This window comes from Halichoeres trimaculatus, unplaced genomic scaffold, assembly GCF_033239565.1.
Source record: "Halichoeres trimaculatus isolate MK-OKI-2021-1 unplaced genomic scaffold, fHalTri1.1 fHalTri1_scaffold_16, whole genome shotgun sequence".
Classification (NCBI taxonomy): Eukaryota; Metazoa; Chordata; class Actinopteri; order Labriformes; family Labridae; genus Halichoeres; species Halichoeres trimaculatus.
Genome location: NW_027437194.1, coordinates 29,485,470 through 29,506,389, shown reverse-complemented (window position 1 = coordinate 29,506,389; position 20,920 = coordinate 29,485,470). Strand labels below are relative to the sequence as shown.

Sequence of the window (20,920 nt, the reverse complement as noted above, 5' to 3'; positions counted from 1 at the left end):
TAGACCGAAGGTTGCTGCTTGGTTACATGTTTCTGTTGGTGTCTTAATATTTAATATGACATGTCTACCATTTTTAACTAATTAGAGAATCAGTCCCATTTAAGTATCAAATGGTGTAACCACAAAAACATGACAAAGATCAAACATTTCAACCTTCTAGAAGTAATAACAGTGTACTGATAAAATAAGTTATTTGTAATGAAATTTCTTTTTAAAGTTTATTAAAATATTTCATTTCTAAACTTATCAATATGGTTTTGTTGTTCTGAGCGAGTCAGAATGTCAGAGACTTCATGTTTTCTCTCTTTTTCCAAGTTAGTTGGTTTAAAATTGTTTAAAGTTCATTTTTTACAGTTAAGCCTGGCTCACACTGCAGGATTCTTGGCCTGATTTAACCCAGATTTGGTCCTCCCAACAATCTGGGAAGAAATCTGGTCGGGGGCTAAAATTGGCCCCAACGTTTGGCCAAGATTATCTTCTCGTGTGAGCGGTTGACAGATGAATCTTTAGCCCCACGATCGTCTCACAGACTCGTCGGAGCCAACCTGATCATTTTCAAACATGTTTGATATTTACCTGGATGATTACAACATTCATTCTCACTGAGGATGACAACAGCCGAGAGAGAGAGAGAGAGAGACCCCTTACAAGAGACAGGACAACAGACAACAAACGCAGGCTGAAAGTGCAACTGAAAGGCTCCGGGTCAGCTGACTGCGCGCTCCACTGGCCTACTCGAGCCAGTTCAATAATGCCTTTAAAAATAACACATAACCACGCCATTTTCATACAGTAGCAAACTGTTGTTTTGTCAGTGATTGGTATGAGATCATGCCATTATTGCTGCAGACAGCTCCGCTTCTCTCTCTCCTCCTGTCCCACCAGTGCACTAAAAACCTCAGATCAAACAACTGAGCACATGTGGTGCATCACTCTCTCTGGTCAAATAATCTTGGTGAAATCCTGTAGTGTGTGCTGGTCATTATTTTCAAATCTTGTTGTTAGAGCGTGCTTAAGATTTAACAGAAGATGATCTGTGAAGATTCTCCTTATGTGTGAGATACAACCCGATTTCAGAATCTTTTAAGATTTTTAAAATCCTGTAGTGTGAGCCAGGCTTAAGCCAGACTTACAAAATCTTACTCACGGTAACTTTTTTTTTTTTTTTTCTGATTTTTGATGAGTTGGTTGCATTGGTTACCCAGATTGACTTGTATCAGTTACACGTCCTTAACCCAGCTGCATGTGTTCACTGTTGCAGAGTGTTTTCTTTTGACTGTGTGATATTTTGTGACTGTAGCATTCCCAGAGAGACCTCCAACCATTTGAGACACCTGCTGCTGGGACTGCTGCTGCGAAACCACAAGGACCGTATGGATTTCGGTGAGTGATCGTTACACACGGTAAAGTTAAATCAAAGAAGCAGAGGATTGTTGACGCTGCAACAAATGAACATTGAAAACACCTTTGATGTTTCTTGATGTTAAAATGTGACACGTGAAGAAGCAGCTGTGTGTGTCTGTCTCTGTTACTTTGTGAGGCTCATCATAGAGCTCTAACGGAGCTTCATCAACTCTCACTGACTGTTTCTTCTTGTGTCATTGCTAGATGAGTTTTTCTCTCATCCTTTTCTGGAGGCCAGCTCATCCATGAAGAAGAGTAAGTAGGAGGAAACAATACATATTCCACAGAGTGGTTGGATAATTGTTAGCATCACTTCAGTTATAAAGATATCTACAGCACACACACATTTTCCAACACACAGAATAAGCAGTAAAGTAAAATCACATAGAGCTTTCTTAGTATTTCACCTTATATTAGTTCTTCTCCTTTAGGACTAAAGCCATACATACAGTGGTGACATCAGGAGCCCTGTGTGCCTCTCTGTACACTAAAGACGTTTCTGTTTGCACTCAGTGTCTGTCATCAAACCACGCTCTGTGTAGTCCTGAGTTATCCTAATGAATGTTTTGTCTTTTCTTACAGCAACTCCTACTGTGTCCATGACGTGCTTCCCCAGCTCTGCATCAGCCAGCTCGTGTAGCAGCTCGTCCACCTCTCACCTCGCCTCACCACCGGTATGTTATTTCTGTAAAACCTCCGTATCTCTCTCTGCTTCTCTGACTCTGCCTCAGTAATGATGCTGTTTTTTGATGCAGTCACAGAACCTAACCAAGCGTGCTCTTAAAAGACTTCCATTCCCTCTTTTGTCCTTCTGTATCCTGTTTTTATCTGCTACTTTCTGTCTCCTCCTCGTCTCTGCAGCAGTCTCTTGCTGAGGTTCAGCATTTGCGTGCCAAAGCTCTGGCCTCTCCAACCCAAGAAGCTGCTGGTTTTCTGCTCAAGGACTCATCTGGGGGCGCGGGCAGCAGCAAGAACTCCTCCTCCTGTGACACCGACGACTTTGTCATGGTGCCTGCTAACTTCACCAGTAAGGAAAAACTTTTTATGTGGAAAAAGTTTGTGCTCATTTTAGAGTTATGCTTTAGTTGCTGTTTTGGTGCTTAAGTGGTGTATTGAAATGTGCTATAAAGAGCTTTTTGCTGGCGCTTGTTGTTTGACATATTTATTTTTTGTATTAACTTAGACAAATGCAGAACACTACATGTACAAGTTGTTCTTTGTTTTAACTATGTTCTGTCTTTTTCATGTTTTGGTTCCCCAGCAGGTGAGCTGACAAGTGAGAGTAAAGTGCTGCAGGACAGCCTGATGAACAGCGGGTAAGCATCACTGGTTCATTGATACTTCTGTAGCTGTGTGACGCCTCAAACACACCAGATGACTCTGAAGTCTTTGCTCCATTGCATGATGACTGCCACCTTGCACTAGGGCTGCAGCTATCTAATATTTTAGTATTCGAGTATTCTACTGAAAATCCCATTGATTAATCGAGTAATTGGATAAAATACATTTTTGTTTAGTTAAAGAGCAGTTGTTTTTCAAATGAAAATTTTTCTCTTTAAGAAGTAGAATTTTCTGATACAGCATGTCAATAAGAGCACTTGCTTTGGTAGCTCCAAAATTTGTAAACACTTTGACACATTTTTTGTGCCTTGTACATCTCATCAAATGTTGCGGACCCAAATGGCACCCGTTTCGTAGAATGACCCATTAGTCTCCAAACTCCAGAAAAGAAGCTAGATTTGTTGCTAGTTGCTATTTTGTATAAGAGTTAGCTTGAGGGGCCTGAAGACTCTCTTAATGTGGCCTCAGCTCTATTTGAAATACCACTCTTTGATCTTTTTTTAAAATTAAGCAATTCCTCAAGGCGGAGAAAATTACTCGAGTAATTTTTGTAATCGAATCATTCGAGGAATCGTTTCAGCTCTACCTCGCACTGGTTGTGTGTTCAGTCCGAAAAGCTGCATTAATGACAGGCAGCTGGAGTCATAGACCGAGAAGTTCCTGCTCTTCTTACTCCATTGATAAGTCTCTCTTCATTCATGTTGGGCTGTAAAACCTCAAACCTGTTGACTCCTGGTCTAGCTCTGCTCTTCATGTCTGTTTTTTGTAGTCAAGCTAATACAAACAGATTTTGACACTGTTTGTTTTATTTTGAAAGTCAATGGTTGTTTTGGGTAGTTTCTGTTCACAACTTGGTGAATAGACTGGACTGCAGTGGAGCGGTGCAAGGCCCTGTCTACACGACAGTGTTTCACCCCAAAGCGCAAAAAACTGAGGAACTGAAAATGCTGTAGTGAGCATGCCAGGCCTGTAGGTGGCGCTATAACTTTCCTGTCCAGAAGCATCTTTGGTAGATCTCCACTGAAGTAGAGTTGAGCTGGTCATCTGGTGTATTGGTGAATACTAAGAGCAGAAGTGGAGCAACAGATGCTCATTTTGTTAAAGATAGTCAACAGATTCAGCAGATTGAGCAGCACAAGCTCAACATGTTAGACCATGATGATCGTAACAATGGTACTGTTGGACTGTCTATGGGCATGAGGGAAGCAGAGCATGATGTCAGCGTATCCACTTAAAACGCCAGCTTTCTGTTAACATTGCACTGGTGGCTGCAGCGTTTCAGATAAAATCCACCCTGGAGGCCTAGTATAAAAGTTTGCATTTAGGGCTACTAAAATGCTGTTTCCACATAAACAAGAGGTTGAAACGCAAAAATACTTGTGTATTTCATCCTAAAACTGTTGCCGTGCAAACACCCCCTTAAATTCACACGTTGACTTGAATGGAAACCCATCTGATGCAGTACAGTGACCGACACATCATAGAGACACATCTGGTGTATTTCAGCCATTAGACATTACAGTCTACTGGCAGAACAAATAAATAACATAATTAAATTCACAGCTCAAACCTTAGTCAAATCACCTTTATCATTTTTTTATTTTTTAATAAATACAATACTAATGACCTGTTTTCTGTGTCCCATCTCCTCCTCTCTTAGCTCTCTCTTGGCTTCGGCTGGTCTGTGTAGTCAGGTCAAAACACCACCACACTCACCGTCCTACAGCGGGTCTCCCAGCCCTGTCAGGTGTGTGATGCATGCGTTGCTCATTGAAACATGGAAATAGTTAATGTAAGAAGTTGTTGCAGTAGATTAATGTTGAATAATGTATGTCATGCTTCAGGGAATCTAAAGTACAAAAGTGCTCTTAAAATCAGTTAAAACCTGACTTTGATGTATGAAGCCTGAGTGTTCCTTTACTGGAATTAGGAGCTCAGTAACAAGTTTATGAAAGAGTTTCATCAACGTAGATGTATTACACCATGTAACAGAGAATACTACAGGTTGTGAAATAATCCCAGGATTTAGCACACCACACAATGCTAGGTTTGTTTTGAATAATTACACAAGTTTGAAAACACTGAACATTTTGACTTCACAATGTTTGGTGTTCCTGTTAAAAGTGTAAAACTAGGCCAGTCTACACACGCACACACACGTTCTCTCCCCTCTTGTCTAATATTTTCCCTTGGCACTCTCCGTCCCCCTCACTGTTGTTGGCAGGCCCAGCGAGTTCTCGGGATGTAGCTATGGAAACAGCGGTCAGTCATTGCCTATCCCTGTCCCCACTCAGCTGCAGAACTACCAGCGCATGGAGCAGAACCTCCATTCAACCAAACACGATGGCTCACCCCGGTTTGTACACACACACACACACTTACATGCATACAGGAGTGTAACCTTTGTAACCTGGAATCTGTAGTTTCATTTCCTCAGTGAGCTGCAGTGACCCTTAAACTGTGTTTGATCAGGCTGTCGACGCCGGTGCGGAGGTGCAGCAGTGGCAGCTTGCTGGGCTTCGGTCGGGCTGGGCCCTCCCCACCACACGGGCAGGGAGTAGTCACAACCAATCGCAGACTCTCCCTGGGCGGTGTCAGACCTTTCCAGCTCTCACCTCAAGGTAGGGGCGGTGACACTGATGCAGATTTTTCCCCACACTGTTGAGTGATGATGAAGTGGATAATTAATCAATTTGATGCTAACTTTTGCTTTATTTTTTGTGTGAAATGGCATATGGATTGTTGAAACTTTTGTCATTTTCCAGAGATGAACATTTTTTTTTCCATTATCCAGATACTTTTCATTCACTTGCACTCCTGGGATCTTGAAAATTTTAGCTTGCCCCTGATGATCCTTAACCTCTATGTTCAAATGTTGGCTCATCCTGACTGGCTGTAAAAACTTTTAAGGGGAGATTATCAGGAGAAAGTACGGATGAAGTAATTGGCCTTTTGCATTTACACATGCAGCTGTGTGTACATTTTTCAGTGGAGACAAAAAATATTGTCTTTGTTTACCCAATGACCCTTTGGATTACTTACACATTTTCCTAAACTGCAATACTATTTTCTTAAACCCTTCAAAGCTCCTGTGAGGAGTTTTAGGTGGTTGTGAAACCGACTAAAATTAACACTGATGCCCCCACTTGACCGGAGGAAGCACATTTTTTCTGCTTGTATTGGCTGTTTGCACAGTGTCGGTAGATTTTCACCCTGAGAAGTAAGTTCAAATGTCATAATGAAACAGGTTGCTGATCATAGAAGCTCTAACTCATTTATGATGCTGGTATTCTCATTCTCTGGTTATAACTCATCACTTTTCAGTGGCAAAACAATCTATATGATTAGGTTTTAGACTTTTTGATTAACTAAAGAAGAAATTTGACAACATTAAACCTGTGGTTTCTGAAACCTGTTCACTGAGAGGATCTAAAAACTTGTTGTTAGGTACAGCCCAGGCAAGCATATTTTGAATGAGGCGTTTCCCCATTCAAAATATGAAATGGAAATTTAAGCAGCTGTGTATTGTCTCTGAGAGATCAGGGCCCATATTCACAAAGCACCCTCAGGCTAAAGGAAGCTCTTAGTGGCGTCATCCTTAGAAAAATCTAAGAAATCCTTAGATTCTCAGATTTTTCTCAGACATTTCCCTCGGTAAGATAACAGGTATTCATAAAGCATCTTAGGCCTTCAGAGAGGGGGGAAACTGTTAGGAGGACGGGGGACTTTAAAGGCCTCAGAGTGGACACTGATACTGGGGTCAAACTTTCCAAACATGCTAAACACAGTTTCTACCACCTGGGACAGCTGTTTATCTGCTGATCCTCCCCCTAAACAGTCCAGTTAATGAGCAGATGGAATTCTATAACATTCATTTTTTTTAATCCATGTCATTAGTTGTTTTGGTCGTTCTGTCAAATGAAACAGCTTTTTTAAGGACACCAGGAATCACAGGAAGTGCTGACAGCTAAGTCTGCATCTACCACTAAAAATAAGCACATTGAGTAATAACATGACCAGTATGGGCAGTAAACAGATCAACAAGCAAATCAATATGAAAGGTGTGTGAATGAGGTATGTTCAACGTTTTGAAGCTGAGTCATAATTAATTTGATTTAGCCGAGTTTCATTATCATGATATAAAGTAATGCCCCGATTACACATTTCTGGATGCATCTGTGGGTTTTACTGTCCATTCATTTTTAGGACCACAGAGCAACCACACTTCCTCACTGAGATACAAGTTTCTGTCTCCTCCTTACTCACAGTTGCTCTCATAAGCTTCCTGAATCACTCTTAAGCTGAGACTCATTGCTAGAAGTTTTTAGGCTAAGTTAGGAGCTCTCTGAGAGGACTCTGAGAAGCTTTGTGAACACAGGCCCTGGTCTTTACCTTGTTATTTTATTAAGCAGTTTAAATAGTGTGATGTTATTTATCTTATTAACACGATGGGAGGTCATTTCTGTCTCATGATCATGCGTTCACATTTTTCCTCTGCTCTCTCTATTGTACACAGCAGAGTTCCACCCTGATGTGTTCTCACCATAGACTGTGTAAAACATGGACGTAGTCTCGCCGACGTCACCCGTCTGTTTCTGAAACGGAAAATGAAGCACATCGGCTATAACGGCCAAATTAGTAGTGGCAAGGGCTTCGCCTACAGCCATAGGGCATCGGCTGTCACGTAATCCTCAGCTGTGCCTCTTATTGGGCGAGCTCGCGATCTTAATATCCTCTGAACGGCCGCGTTAGAAAAAAATTCACCCCCCATACAGTGGGTGCTGGTAGTAAAATTAGCGACTCAGACAGGAGACGTTTTTTGAACCAGGCTGTAAATAGGTTAATTTCTGCTTTGAAAATGGCTTTTTTTGGCTTGGTATGTTTGTGACTTCCACTACTTCCAGAGCCAGCCTCAAGCGAACACATGAGAAACAGCAGATTTTAGTACTTCTGCATTGTCTCATATTCTTAGACCGGAGGTTGCCGCTTGGTTCTCTCTCACACACACACACACACACACACACACACACACACACACACACACACACGCACGCACGCATACACACACGCAAACAGGCATACATACACATACACACAGACGTTTACACTCCGTGATGCAGACAGTCAGGAAGGATAATGTCTCAATCACCAAAAGAAATGTAGATATGAAAAAAATCTCTGCCTTTTTTTAATCGCTCCCAGTGCCATCTTAGTTGCCGCCCCAAGTGTCCACAGCCCATATGGAGTGACATACTAATGTTTAACAGTGGCACAATGACTTTGCTCCAACTTGGCTCCTTGCTGGTGAAAAAACAAACCGGTTCTTAGAGATGAACGTGGTTAGAACCAACTTAGCACTAGCACCAAATGAGCACTGGTGGAAAAGGGGTCAAATTTGTTGTATGTAGAGATGGGTACCTTTCACAATTGAACCGATACGGTAACGATGCCAGGTACTTGGCAATCGGTATCGGTGCTCAACGGTACCAATTTCCGGTACTTTTTTGTGTTCATATGGTAAAAAATGTCAATTTAATAAAAGTTAGTAGGAATGAAATCTCAAATTTCTTTAATTTCATATATTTATTCTACAATATATAACCTTGCAATGCTGTGTTCATGTCCAGCATAGAAAATTACCTACTCTTACAGTCCCTCAAAGTCACAAGGATGCCTTTAGGTACCTTAACATGGTACCTTTTGATTTTCCATGAATCGATAACCGGTACTTTTGACAGAATCTGGTCAGTACCTATAAAAGTACCTAATTCAGTACACATCCCTAGTTATATGTGCCCAAAAATTCAAAAGCATTTGAGGACACCTGTAACTCAAGAAATGCTGGTTATGCTAAAGTTGATCTGAGTCAACAGTTCTGTGAGTTATTGATCAGAAAATATAAAAAACAAACCCTGAAACACAGACTGCCCACCCAGTGCTCTGACATCCCTGAGCTCACAGCCTCTCAGCTGACTGAATGCCAGCGTGGCAGCAGGGGGTCAGACAGGACTCGTATGACTCTCTTATCTCTTTACAGATCTGTTGTGTTGTTGTTGTGTCTGACATTTCATTTTGTAATGCCCCCTGCTGTCTGTAAGCAGAAAAATAATCTGATGCTTTCATGCCCCATAGCTCCCCACCCGGCGCCTCATCAAACCCCACAGACTGCAGGACTCGGCACAAGGCTTCACAGCGCCCCCTGTTTGTTGGAGTGCGCCAGTGGTGGTGGCAGGCAGAAGATCAGGAAGCAGCACTCAGACCCGGTGGTGGCGCCGTCATCAGGCTTGATGACTATCCGTCCCCTACACTCGTCCCCCCGACTCAGTGAGCTGATGCAGCGCAGCCCCCTCCCCACCATCCTCGGCTCGCCCTCCAGAGTGAGTCAGATGTGTCTGTCAGAGATGAAGGGATGTTCTCCTGTTTGTTCTCAAGATAGAAGCTGGAAAAAGAGAGAGAAAAAAAAAAGGTGTGAACGTTTCTTTTGTTTGTCCTCAGACCATCCCTCCATTTGAGTTCCCCAAACCCCCCAGCTCCCCGAACCTTGTGACCTTCCTGACACAGCAAGGTTTGGTCATTGGCTCGCCTGGCAGCAGGACTGCTCACACAGAGGCCAGAGACCCAGGACAACACACGCCTACGCAGGTCACCCAGCCTGCCCACTGCATTCACAGAGTCAACAGTGAAAACAAGGGCTTTGGAAGGTGAGACGACTGTTTTACTTTGTTTACCACGCTGATGCTGTGCTGCAGGAGTTCATCACGATTTTATTTTATTTTATTGTATTTTTAAGTTTTATTTTATTTTATTTTATATTTTATCATGATTTTATTGTGTAATATTTCAATCTTTTTTATCATGTTTCACATGTTGTTAGAATGTGGCATCTAGAGAAGTGTAGCATATAGTTTGCAGGTAATAGAGCCTTCTATTTGATCTCTGAAGGAAAGGAAGTAAGGCACAGATGGAGATACTTTACCCTAAACAGGATGGAGTAAAGGCCTTTTACAAAGAAAAAGTTGCAGAGAAGAGAAAAAAGAGAGAAGATGAATAGGCAGCTTGTAAAAATTCATTTTGAGCCAGGAGGCTTCATAATTCATACCATTGTCTTTCCCTCTGTTGCTCCCTGCTCACGTCTGTCTCTGTGGATCAGGTCTCAGAGTGCCGGTCGTCTGTCTGACATGCTGCTCATGGCTGCGTTTGGAGCACCTGGAGAGGCAGGCAGCTTGGAGAACCTGACCTATGAAAAAGCCATAGACATAACAGGTGAGTGCATTAGTTAGTTAGGCTGTTTTCACAAATGTGTGTATTTACCTGAGGGATGAAACAACGACTGGTTTCAGCTGTTAATACGAATAAAACAGGAAATGTTTTTGTTCAACAAGATCTGTGGTTTGTTTGTTTTTTATTTGTTTTGATATAGTTTGGGTTTATAGTTGAGCCCTTTATGCCCTGTTCTGCCCTCTAGTGCCCCCCAGTGGTGGAGGCCCTTCACCTGTCTCAGGCAGCCCAGCACAGGTGGTTTTTACCGTGGGCTCTCCTCCCAGTGGCAGCACCCCACCTCAAAACATCCGACAGAGGAAGCACTCTGGTAGAACACACAGACACACACAAAAACACACACATTCATACATGCAAACACATTTGAATCCAGTCAGATTTTTTTTTAATCATTTTGGAAGCGAGGGTGGATTCAGATTCATCTGATGTTGCATCACTGCTAATGTTCCGCACATCTTACAGAACGGAGCACTGAGAAGATTTTATTTTGATTTCCTCTGGTGTAGAAACTTCTTTAAATGTCTTTCAACATAAAAGGTCAATTTCTTCTGAGTGAGATCTGATTTTTGGAGAGATGTTGCTGCTTTTAGATCATAATGTTCCAAATGACCAGGTTTGGAAAACGCCAATTTTTCACTTGCTGATTGACACGCCTTGCATTTATTTGAAGAAGGCTTCAGTTCACTTTTGAGGGGGTCATTTATTTCTTGCATTTCACTAAGTGGTCAGTAACAAATTTCCTAATAGCAAAAAGCAGCTTTGATTTTCCTGTTCATTTTCCATGATGAATATACACGCTGCTTAAAAAGAACATTTCTTGCTGTTTTTAAAATACATTAGTTGGATAGAGATGATGTGAAGTTAGTTTCTGACATCTTTTTTCCCTTCTTTTCTGACTCTAGCAGGCTCCTTTACGTCAGTCAGCCCTGCAGGCTCCTTCACGGGCCGTTTCCCCCAGACAACCGCGTATGTGGATGGCTTCGAGGCTCTGTCCAGTCCCCGCTTCAGTTTCACTGATCCTATCACAGCGAACATGGGCGGTCATGTCACCTTTGAACCTCCAGAGCTTCCTGAAGAGACGCTGATGGAGGTGAGGGGCGTGTTTTTGATACAAATCAGTTAAATTAGGTTCATTGATTTGAATTCACTGATGATCTGTAGATGTCCGTTTCTAGCCTTAAAGGGGACATATCATGCTGATCCCTGATTTAATACTTACATATAATAAATTTGAAAACAAGACCTTTCATCCCCTGAATTTTCAAAAAATGAGATATTGTATTTTTTTCTGGTATCCTAGAACGAGATTTGCTGCCTCTGAAAATAGGTCATTGCCATTTGGCCGCGAGATTTCGACCTTCGTGACAACATGAGGATCCTTTCTTTTTATTGGAGTAATCTGATAAAGCAGCTCTTCCTCTGTGATGTCAGTTAGTCACACAACCGCCACCGAGGGATACACCCACCAAGAGCTGAGGATAAATACAGCTCCCTACCAGATCTGGCTGACTTGACTGAGTGCTGGATGCAGGCACTCTGCTCTGCTGAGCAGCTCGGCTTTACATGGTGAATTAGCAGTTAAAACACTGTAGTTTTAGCAGACGTCGTAATACTTGTGAGACTGTGATATTTGCATGCTTGTTCTGACATGCACTGTGAACCTGGACCACAATAATGCTGCGGTAATAACATAGTGAGGAACTGACGGTAGAGGCGATCTTTAGACTACACTTTCAGCATGATGGATAAAACAGACAGAGAAAAGTGAAGGAGCAGGATGGAGCCCTGTTATAGAAATAGTTTATTGGTGAAGTCTGCCTATATTTCCACGTATAAACTCTACATGTTAAATTACCGGTTTGACTCACCACACTGAAGCGTCCTGAGATGATCTGTGTCCAGGTGGATTTTCTTCCTCCTGAGCTGCAGAACCGTCCGGGTCTGACTCGGGGTCCAATACAAAAGGACGTATCCTACACTCTGCCATTTTATTAGTGCTATCAATGCCTTACAGTGAAGTTTTGGCAAACAGCAAACTTGCTCGGTCTGCTCCATTCAATATGGCGATTTTGTAAATACTGCCATGCTGCAAAAACCACCCCCTGACTCTACCCCCTCCGCCCCTCTGATAGAACTGACCAATCAGAGCACAAAGGGCTGTGACGTTGCAAGGTTACTGGAGGTCATTCTGGAAACGGAGCGTTTCAACGAGATCGTCAGAATGGCCTAAAATGAGGATATTGAGAACGCTATTGTGGGGCAATGAAGGAACTAAATGACTTGTACTGAGGGCAGAAATGCTTTACAGGCATCCTAGTCTGGCATAGTGAAAAGGAGAAACAAGCATGATATGTCCCCTTTAATTAGATTAAACAGCTGAGGTCCAGTCTGCTCACTGAAACCCCACTCAATGAGTGTTTTTATACCACAATGCAAACTCTCACTCTGTGGTCCTCTGTTTGTTTTCTACCCTCCTTCCATCTGTCCCTCGTGTCTGTCTGTGTGTCCCTGAGTGCAGCAGGAGCACACGGACACAGTTCAGAGCCTGCGCTTCATGTTGGATTTCGCCCGCTGCCTGATGGAGGTGGCTGGAGCACGGGGCTCTGCTGTGATGGGGGAGCTGGCGGATGCTTCTCATCCTTCCCTCTGTCAGCAGCAGAGCCTGGTAGCAGATCAGATAAGCTCACTGAGCCGAGAGTGGAGGTAAGGCCATATTGGTGTCATCGCTGCTACAAGTGTTGATGCTTTTATCTGGCTGTAGTCTTAAAGCTTTTCAAATGGATCTGCAACCTGTGCGTTACCTTTGGGAAAACATTATCATGAGGCCATAGCAGCTTTTTAATTGAATTAATCAGCCAAGGGGTTATCTCTGTACACTTTTATTTAAGGGTTAATCAGTGGCAGGCTGTCTGTTTTCACCTGGGCATTCATTATTGTCCTGAACCTGTAAATAATAGCTTCATCTTCATCTAAATAACCGGAAAACATTCATCTTTAAAATTAAAGTCTGTATGATTTTCTTTGCAACCAGCTAGTTTGACACTGTAAATCCCTGGCAAGACAGGCTTGAGCACGTGAACATGTCAGGTGTTTGACCTGTCTAACTCAGAGCCTCATTAGCTGAAGATGATGAAAACTTGAAGTCCCAGAGGTTTTAGGGCAGATTCTCTGACCCAGAGAGAACAAATGGTTGAATTCTGCATGGATGAAAGCTTCACTTGAAGAAAGCTGCCCTGGAGACAGCACAGCTGGGGGAGAGGGTAGCTGTAGCATCCCCAGCTGAGGCCATGCTTTGGATTTGAACAGGTGTCTTTAAAAGTCTTTATTACCTTCTTTTTCATCCTATCAGCTTACATACACACTGTAGGAGCGATAGGACAAGACAAAAAAAGAAACATCAACACTATAAAAAGTAAAACAGAAACATTTACAACATAAACACAAGACAAGTTAAAAATACAAACCTCTGAGCAAAGTGTGGAGTCATAAAATGAATCATAAATAATCGTAGTCTCCCCGACATCACCATCTGTTTCTGAAACAGATTTTTGAAGCAAAACAGGTGACGCAGCCGTATCAGGGACCAATGGGACAAAAATGCATATTTAAAGAGGCTGCCAGACTCACCAAACACAGAGCTGAAAAAGAGCTAGTCCATACTGGCTTCCCCGGTTAGACTTTATCATTAACATTGTTTAAAAAAACAAAGAACCAACGCAGCATAAAACAACACCAAAAAGCGATGAAATAATAAAAATGCAAATGAATAAATAAATAAGACCTGAAACAATTAAACAAAAATATAAAACCAGAAAAATAAAAAAACAAAAAGCAACAACAACAACAAACAATGAAACATTGTTCCCAGCTTTGGTGAACAATATCCTTTGCTGTAACCCAACCTTCAATTAAAAGCCTCACCCAGTTTCATCACTAAAGAAGCAAATGATCAAACAAACAAACAAAAGAACAAAAATGACCATAAACATCACAAACTACATCGCAGCAGCTTTTATTGCCCAATGACTCATACATGGCTCATTACAGTTGCTACAATAAATAAGGAAACAGTCCTGTACAATATTTACTGAGAAAATGTATGAGATTACAAAATAATCCTTGTGATCCTGACAGTTTAAACCAGGGGTCTGCAACCTGTGGCTCTGGAGCCTCATGAGGCTCTTTGACTCCTTTGCAGTGGCTCCTTGTGGCTTTAATAATATTAATAAAATAAAGAGCTTTTAATATTTAAATGATAACGACACAGACACTAAGTAAAATAAAAATATAGAATTTGGACTAAAAATGCATCACCTCGTGAAACAAAGTTTTAATTTATATATATATATATATATTTTTTTTTTTATATAGTTTTTTTTTTTTTTTTTTTTTTTGGGGGGGGGGGGGTTTATTTCAATTTTTTTTTACATTTTTGCAAATTAAGAACAAGAATTCCACATTTTTTAAAGATTTTGCAAATTTTTGAATTTTTTATAAAAATCCCTCTTTTTTGCAATTTTAGAAAGTTTTTACAATTTTGGAAACTAAGCAAAATTTTGAAATTGCATTATTTAGAGTTTTTTTTTTTCAAATTTATGACATTTCATCAATTTCTTTGAAATTTTGCAAATTTTTTGAATTATTTTTATTATTTTGCAAATTTTGATCATTTTTTTAATTTCCAAATGTTTCTAAATTTATAAAATGTATGACACTACTTTTTTTTTTCTTACTTTGCAAATGTATTAAAAAGTAAATAAATTAATTAATAAAAATAAAAGATTTAAGAAATCTCATGTACAAATTTATAAACACAAAAACTTCTCGTTTAGATAATTATTCACCTGATTATACACTTTTTTTTGTCTTATTGTGAAGATAAAGTCAATTTTGCAGCTCCCGAATGACTTTCATCCAGGTGAGCTGAGGCAAAATGGCTCTTCTGAAAGTAAAGGTTGCAGACCCCTGGTTTAAACCAACAGAGACGGCCTCACTGGCTAGACAGCCAATTACTGTAGTAAAGAGATCTTTACTGAAGCCGATTTACTAAAATATGATAAATACTTCAGCTGTATGGCTCAAGCCTTTCATCATTAACATCATGAAGTCATGAGGGGAGCTGGGTACAGGTGGAGCTGACAGGAACATAACATTGAGATGTCAGGGCCTTAGTCTGACAGCACGAGTGATTCCAGAAGTGACTTGATTCTGTTCATCAGAGCCATTGCTGCAGTTATGGTGGGACGATGATGACGTCCTGTTCCTATAATCTAGTAGCCAATCAATCCTGTTGTCTAGCTTGTGGTTGTCTCAGTGTGTATTAAACTCTTTCTCAGAGATTCATAACACAAACATGTCAGTAATCCATTACACTGTCTGTCTCTGTGCTTGTGTCTGTAGTCATGCAGAACAGCTGGTGCTCTACATGAAGACTGCAGAGCTCCTGTCCACTGCCTTACACACAGCCATGGAGCGGGTCAAACAGGGAAAACTCTACCCATCCACCACCGTCAAACAAGGTAGGAGGCAGAAGCCAAGTCAGGGTTTCCAGTGTGAGAATGAAAGGAAATCAAAATCAGAATCAGAATACATACTGAGCTTTCCCTTTTTTCACATTTCCTGTCCAAACCCAGTGATTAAAAGGCTGAATGAGTTGTACAAGTCCAGTGTGGCATCCTGTCGCTCCCTCAGCACCCGTCTGGAGCGCTTCTTCTCCAGGAAACACCGTCTAATGGACCAAATCACCTCCATCAAAGCTGAGCGTCTGCTTTTCAGCCACACTGTGCAGATGGTAAGTCAGAGGTAGAGTCAGACAGCTGAAAGAACAGCAGGAAACAAGGGTTACAGACCAGGAGGCCACGTTAGGAGAGGTCAGATACTGTATTCAGGGGCATCCAGGGAACAAGAAGCCCTGGTTTTGTTATTAACTCGATGGGTGGCAGGAAAAAATACCTCTCCACCACTCTGTATCTTATGGCGTAAAAGTAATACTGTTTGAGTTTTTCGATTTATCAAGTTGATGAACTCCAATACTACAGTTGGTTGACAAGTAGCATTTTTTTCCCAGAACAGCCTGTCCAAGAAACATATCACTGATGTTTTGATCTAAACTTTAGTCAGGCTCTTTCTCGCTCGAATGTAGAAATGATGGTAACGTGTTACTTAGTAGCTTGTTACTCTGTTGTCCTCTCAGGTTCAGGCTGCTGCGCTGGATGAGATGTTTCACCAAGGAGAAGCATCGGCTCAGCGCTACCACAAAGCTCTTCTGCTGATGGAGGGCCTGTCTCTGCTGCTCACAGAAAAGGACGACCTCCTCAGCGTGAGCAAGTGTGAGTTTGTTTTGTCTGCTCATTTTCTGCAACAACAAGAGGGTCAACAAGAGTCTTACACTGATGCTGAGGCAGGGTGGAGACCCACAGGCAACAGTCACACACATACTGACCCAAAGCCACACACACACCCATGCATACACACCTATGTACATGAGAGGCTGACTACAAATGGACCAGTTGAGAAAGCTCCTGTCCTTGCTTCTCTCCACGAGCTTCCTGTGCTTTCCAAAACCATCTTTATGATTTTACTGATCACCTCTTTGGTCTTGCCTTGAGTGATGGTGTTGGATTGTTGACACCTCGCAGCCTTAGATCCTCAGGTGGGGCTCTGCTGGTCGTTCCAAGGTCGAGGCTCAAATCAAAAAGAGGATCAGACTTCCTCCACCAGGGCCCCTCGGCTTTAGAACGACCTTTCTGAGGAGATAAGGTTCACGGAGTCTGTGAATCCTTTAAATGTCTTCTTCAAACTCAACTTTGGTGACTGGCTTTTCTGTGATTTCACCTTTTCACCCTTTTGATTGCATTTTATTTCAGCATAATTAATTTTTCTTTTGTTTTGTTTTTTTCATTTCTTTAAACCATTCTTCTTTTCATTTATTCTCTTTGCTCTAATCTGTTTGTTTGTGTCCAAGACCACCTTTGACACCCTTATTCATGTTTTATTATCCAGTGAATTTGTTAATTCATACATCAATTAATTGATTGATTCACCCTTATCTCATTGCTCCTCATTTCTTTTACTCTGTCTTCTCTGTTGTGATCTACTCTTCGTCTTATTTTCCTCCTAAAACCTTTTTTTCTTTCCTTTGATGGTTTTATCTCTACATTAACAATAAATATTGCTCTGCTTCAGTTGTAAACCCATTTGTATCATCCCGTCACTTTTCTTAATTAGCACTCTTTCTTCTTTAATCTTCTCTTTCATGTTTTGTTCTTGTATTGTTAGAATTTCCACACCTCCCACTTCCTCTCTCTGTTAAATGTTTATTTTGTCGTCCTCCTGAGTTTCTGTCACGCTTTGTAATCACATCTTTTTAAAGGTGCCGTTTAATTGAAGGTTGTCATTATTACTATTCTGATAAATCTGGATAATAGGCCAGGATGGTTTCTTTTTTATTGCAGATCCATTATTTTCCAGTTATTGTTGGACGTATATTTTGTTCAGGTTGTCAGTTTACAGGGTGGGCAATAAGTTTCCATACATAGGAGAACTAAATGTTTTATGTTGAACAAACGTTTGTTGTCTATATATAATTTGCTCTCTGATTACCATTTTTTCCACATATTATTTTGTGTTTTTGAAACAAATGTAATCATGTTGAGCACATTATATCACCAAAAAGAGTTTTACAACATCAGGGGCTCTAATTTCGTAGACCAGGCGAAAGCGCAGGCGCACCTGCCCTGCGCCGGCCTTTGCCGCGTAGACAGGGCGTGACCGGCGCACTTTGCAAGTTTCCTGCAGTGCCAAGAGAGGCGCAGTCAAGGCGCAGGGCTGCGCTTCCACGCCTCCCTCCGCTCAAATGGCAGAGAGGGAGGAGAAAAGCCGTGAGTGGGTTTAACACAGCCGAGCGCTGTCTTCACCAATCAAATGAGCGCCTCTCCTCGCCTTTAAATGCCCTGCAGCCGAGGCGCAGCTTCTGATTGGTCTGAGTGATCCCCAGCAGGGGCAGTTACATTAAATAGTGATTGCTGTGATTGTTTATTGCATTAAAATGTGCCTGACACTCTGGAAACCTGACTCTGAGGCTTTGATGACATGTGCGCACGTGTGCCTGTCAACAAATTACAGCTGCGGAGGGTGCTACGCCACGAAATTAGAGCCCAAAATGTTTATTTTTCCTGTGTATGGAAACTTATGGCCCACCCTGTATTATAAATCATTGTACTGAACAGGACAGACCTTCATAACCCTGAGGTTGAACTCACAGCGTTGTAAGAAAACCTGTACCAACACAGAACAGACTAAAACTGTTGTCTGACTGATGTGCTAATGTTAGACCTGTCTCCTCTCCATCCTCTCTGTGTCTCCAGGTAAGGAGTGCATTGAACGACGTCTCACAGCTTTGCAGTCAGGACTCTGTGTCTAGGAGAACGATGCTGCTTCTTTTTCCCCGTGGATTTGATGTCAGTCATCAGCACCCAGCACATTCCCATTTCACCAAATATCCATCCACTTCTCGTGGTTTTCACTTAGAAATGCTTCAGCTTTCACAAAGTAAACCACAGGACTGAACCCTCAGTGAAGGTCTGTGCTCTCCAATCGGCTTTCTGCTCATCTCAAGTCGTCGCGGTGACAGAGGCGTCACCGACACTAACCTTGCACCAGTGTTGGACGTGAAGCACCTTGTGCTGCGAAAGAATGTTGCTGCTCTCAACTCAAAGAGAGGACTTTGCACTTGGCGTTAAACGTGTTTTTTCTTTGCCAAGAAGATGATTCCCCTCACCAGGCGTTACACTCGCAGGAACATTTATTGCCAAGTAGTTACACACCCACAGACAGGACTTATCTGACAGTGAAGAGATAGGATTTCAAGATGGACCATTCTTTATTTTAAAAATCTGCAATATGCAGCTTGATAGACGCCATGTTTTCTTTTGCTGGGATGAGGAGCTGAAGGAAAGCTGCAGCGTGTGCTGTACAGGGTGTGTGCAAAAGAAGAGGATCACTCTCATCTGATGGTTTCACACCTTATACCTTTTTTTATGGCTTTCCTATTTTATCCTGTGTTATTGAGGTGTTACGCGCTAGCTAAAGGGACTTCACAATGCAGCAGTTGATTGCTGATCTTCTGAAGTGCATACAAGCTCTAAGAAAAAAAAATGTTGCCAAAATTAATTTTAAAAGGTAGTTTATTTGTATGTTTGTTTTTATTTAAGTTACACTGTTAAATTTAGAAGAAAACCACCCACTCTTTAGCACTTTGCTGATTTTAAGCTTTTTCCTTGTGTTCATTATTTATTAGTCATTAAACATTGGGTTTGATTTGAATCAGAAGATGAGGGTATGTTCAGAAAAGTCAAATTTCACAGCTGCAAATGTAGCGTTTAATTTAAGACGGGCTAAAGACGACCATCCCTGACCCCAGACATATTTAAGATGCTGCAATAATCCAGGATGCACTCCTCAGATTTACAGAAGCTCACATGCTGCTGTTGCTGATAATTCCTTCATGTGATCACATATATGTGTGCGTGTGTGTTACTATGTTTCAGTCACTCATGTCAGGAGTTCTGCAAGTATAATCACATTTGAATGTAGGGCTGACGAAGAGAGGAACAGCAATTTATTATCCAAGTGCTGGGTGACTCAAGTACAGTCTCATCCAAACGTCTGAATGTTTTTGCACTGTTGAAGTACTGTATGGAAAGGTAATGAGTGGAACATGCTGTTTGTGGATATATCTAGACAGATTTACTTATCTAGAGGTTGCAGTTTTAGTTTATGTGTTTACTTTTAAAATTTGTTAGATGTGAGAATGTTTTCAGAAAGATGGTTTAAGCTTTGATACAAACATTGCTTTACTCTGCGAAACGTGTGTTTGATGGTGGTTGAAGTAAAGACATCTCCTGTTGATTTGGAATGCTAGTTGTATTTATGTTGACCTACGTCGATCCAAATAGGATGCCTTTACTCCCCTGAACTGTGGGCCATTGGAAAGGGATCAGTTTTAACTTAGGTTGCTTGTAGGAGACGACCGTGCATGCGTGCATGCATGTCTGAAGTGATGTTGTTTGACATTTTGATGGAAAGTGATTTTTTATCTGAATGGAGCTTGTGACATTTGTCCACAGCAGGGTGGGAATGATGTGATTTTTTACTACAGCATGGTTATAATTGGATCTGTATCAGTTCAGGGAACTAAAACATCCATGAAACCAAGGGTTACTCAGGGGTAACCCCCACCACTACCATTTTTCTGCTGCCAAGGTGTGTTTCATTCAGCTTTTCTTTCTCATAACTAATAAAGGTTTGAGAGAGAACACTGCGGGTTACAGAAAAAAGTTGATGTATGGTCAAGGCTGAAGAAAGACGCTGTAGTTTACGCAAGATTAAGAAGCCGATATGGTAGCACAGTCAACAGAAAGGATGGAGCAAAGCTGTTGTTTTTCTCAGTGAAGATTTTTCTTATTATACATTATATGTATTTGCTTTGTGGCCTTTTTATTTTGTCAAAGAACTCTTTTTGAATTTTGTTTTGTAGATTTAATGAAACTTAGTTTCAGTGTACATTCCTAATATCATAGCTCATCCACAGGATCTCTGTCTCTTTAGTCTGTGCTGTTGATATCTTTGAATACACAGTCAGCAGAAAGGGAGGATACTTTACCTTAAAAAAAACAAAAAAAAACAAAACAGACCTTTACCTCTCTGTGTCTCTCTACAATCATGAATATCTGCAGCCTTTGTCCAGGATGTATTGGGCAGGAACTGAAAGCACCATGAAGATAAATTGTGCTATAAAAATAAGAGTAAAGTGATGGATAACAACAGTTACCAACAGTTAAAGGAGGAAGTGAGAGGACAGTGTGCCCTGCCAACCACCTTTCCACTCTGCTGAAGT

The 20,920-nt window shown here is 41.4% G+C and overlaps 1 protein-coding gene across 4 annotated transcripts in view; it reads left to right on the top strand.

Annotated features, from left to right (window-relative positions):
- The window catches only part of ulk1b (unc-51 like autophagy activating kinase 1), a 36,835-nt gene extending 16,946 nt beyond the window's left edge, over positions 1 to 19,889 (top strand). The window contains exons 10-27 of one of the 4 annotated variants that reach the window (XM_074690279.1): positions 1,301 to 1,383; positions 1,609 to 1,659; positions 1,987 to 2,078; positions 2,266 to 2,431; positions 2,666 to 2,720; positions 4,406 to 4,492; positions 4,970 to 5,101; positions 5,218 to 5,366; positions 8,878 to 9,122; positions 9,241 to 9,446; positions 9,896 to 10,008; positions 10,211 to 10,333; positions 10,929 to 11,113; positions 12,542 to 12,726; positions 15,424 to 15,542; positions 15,657 to 15,814; positions 16,217 to 16,352; positions 18,390 to 19,889. In XM_074690279.1, the coding sequence (XP_074546380.1) occupies positions 1,301 to 1,383; positions 1,609 to 1,659; positions 1,987 to 2,078; positions 2,266 to 2,431; positions 2,666 to 2,720; positions 4,406 to 4,492; positions 4,970 to 5,101; positions 5,218 to 5,366; positions 8,878 to 9,122; positions 9,241 to 9,446; positions 9,896 to 10,008; positions 10,211 to 10,333; positions 10,929 to 11,113; positions 12,542 to 12,726; positions 15,424 to 15,542; positions 15,657 to 15,814; positions 16,217 to 16,352; positions 18,390 to 18,445 (2,341 nt within the window). In that variant the 3' untranslated portion in view covers positions 18,446 to 19,889. Of the gene's footprint in view, positions 1 to 1,300; positions 1,384 to 1,608; positions 1,660 to 1,986; positions 2,079 to 2,265; positions 2,434 to 2,658; positions 2,721 to 4,405; positions 4,493 to 4,969; positions 5,102 to 5,217; positions 5,367 to 8,877; positions 9,123 to 9,240; positions 9,447 to 9,895; positions 10,009 to 10,210; positions 10,334 to 10,925; positions 11,114 to 12,541; positions 12,727 to 15,423; positions 15,543 to 15,656; positions 15,815 to 16,216; positions 16,353 to 18,389 lie in introns of all 4 variants that reach the window. The other 3 variants (XM_074690278.1, XM_074690277.1, XM_074690276.1) reach the window with 3 other exon arrangements.
- Positions 19,890 to 20,920: the final 1,031 nt, after the last annotated feature.